This window comes from Megalobrama amblycephala, linkage group LG14 (genome assembly GCF_018812025.1).
Source record: "Megalobrama amblycephala isolate DHTTF-2021 linkage group LG14, ASM1881202v1, whole genome shotgun sequence".
Taxonomy (NCBI): Eukaryota; Metazoa; Chordata; class Actinopteri; order Cypriniformes; family Xenocyprididae; genus Megalobrama; species Megalobrama amblycephala.
In genome coordinates, this window is record NC_063057.1 from 47,529,181 (window position 1) to 47,530,382 (window position 1,202).

At 35.2% G+C, this 1,202-nt stretch overlaps 1 protein-coding gene across 1 annotated transcript; it reads left to right on the top strand.

Annotated features, from left to right (window-relative positions):
* On the top strand, nt 1–1,202 carry LOC125245923 (gastrula zinc finger protein XlCGF49.1-like). Its single transcript, XM_048156753.1, has one exon. It carries the CDS (start codon nt 129–131, stop codon nt 744–746), a length of 618 nt encoding a protein of 205 aa, XP_048012710.1. The 5' UTR covers nt 1–128; the 3' UTR covers nt 747–1,202.

Genomic DNA, 1,202 nt, shown 5'->3' on the forward strand with positions numbered 1-1,202 from the left:
GTTTTCACTTCATAGGCCTGATTGCATTAAAAGAGGAGAGTCAAGAACTAAATGAAAAGGAAGAGAATGATGAGTATGAGAAACATCATGATTTCATAACAAAAGCTTATAGTTGCTCACCGACTGAAATGACTTCCGCACAAAAAAGTGCTAAAAAGCCAGGAACTAGAAGTAATTTCACATGCTCTCAGTGTGGAAAGAGTTTCAGACAACATGGAAAGCTTAAAGTCCACATGAGAATTCACAATGAAGAGAGTTCTTTCACCTGCCAACAGTGTGGAAAATGTTTCAACAGAAAAGAAAACCTCAATTACCACATGAGCATTCACACTGGAGAGAAGACTTTTACCTGCAGTTATTGTGGAAGACGTTTCAACAGAAAAGGAAACCTTACAAGCCACATGAGAATACATTCTGGGGTGAAGGCTTACAAATGTCCTCATTGTGGAAGGAGTTTTACACATAGACCAACTCTTAATGCCCACATGAGAATTCACACTGGAGAAAAGCCTTTCACATGCCCTCAATGTGGAAAGAGTTTCACTCAAAAAGGAAACCTTAACATTCACATGAGAATTCACACTAGAGAGAAACCTTTCACTTGTCTTCAGTGTGAAGAGAGTTTCACGTATCAAAGAGACCTGAAAAGGCATTTGCAAACTCATTCTGGAAATAATTTGCAAGGTTCCTCAGTGTGGCAAGAGGTTTGCAAAATAGAACAATTTCAAAAATCACTTGTGCATTGACTCTGGGAGAAGAATTTAATTTTGCTCAGTGCAATAAACATTTTTTTCCCCATCACACTTACAGAGACATCCTGAAAAGATGTAGATTTGAGACCCTCTTTGTCTGGAATGAGTTTCAAAGAGATCTGCAATTTAAAATGGCACTAGGAATTATCTGCTTGAATTAATTCTTTGAATAATTTTGATTGCATAGAGGTGTAACTCAAATTTGATTCAGCTTAACTCATAAATTTGATTCAGCTAAAAAAAAAAAAAATCAACCAAAAAAATGAATATTAACTTGTTTTCTTTGCATTATTTGTAACATCATTTTTTTTTCTGCAAATAAATTATCTAAATGTTTTTACTCAAATGTACATTTTACTCAAACACATAAATATAGATATATCCAGAGAAACTGCTAATTTTGCAGTGGTCTAGAGCTGTATTTTGGTCACTCATGTGAGAACCCAGACA

What these genes read in the sequence shown, in the direction of transcription:
- LOC125245923 (XM_048156753.1), top strand. Translation starts at nt 129, where the DNA reads ATGACTTCCGCACAAAAAAGTGCTAAAAAGCCAGGAACTAGAAGTAAT.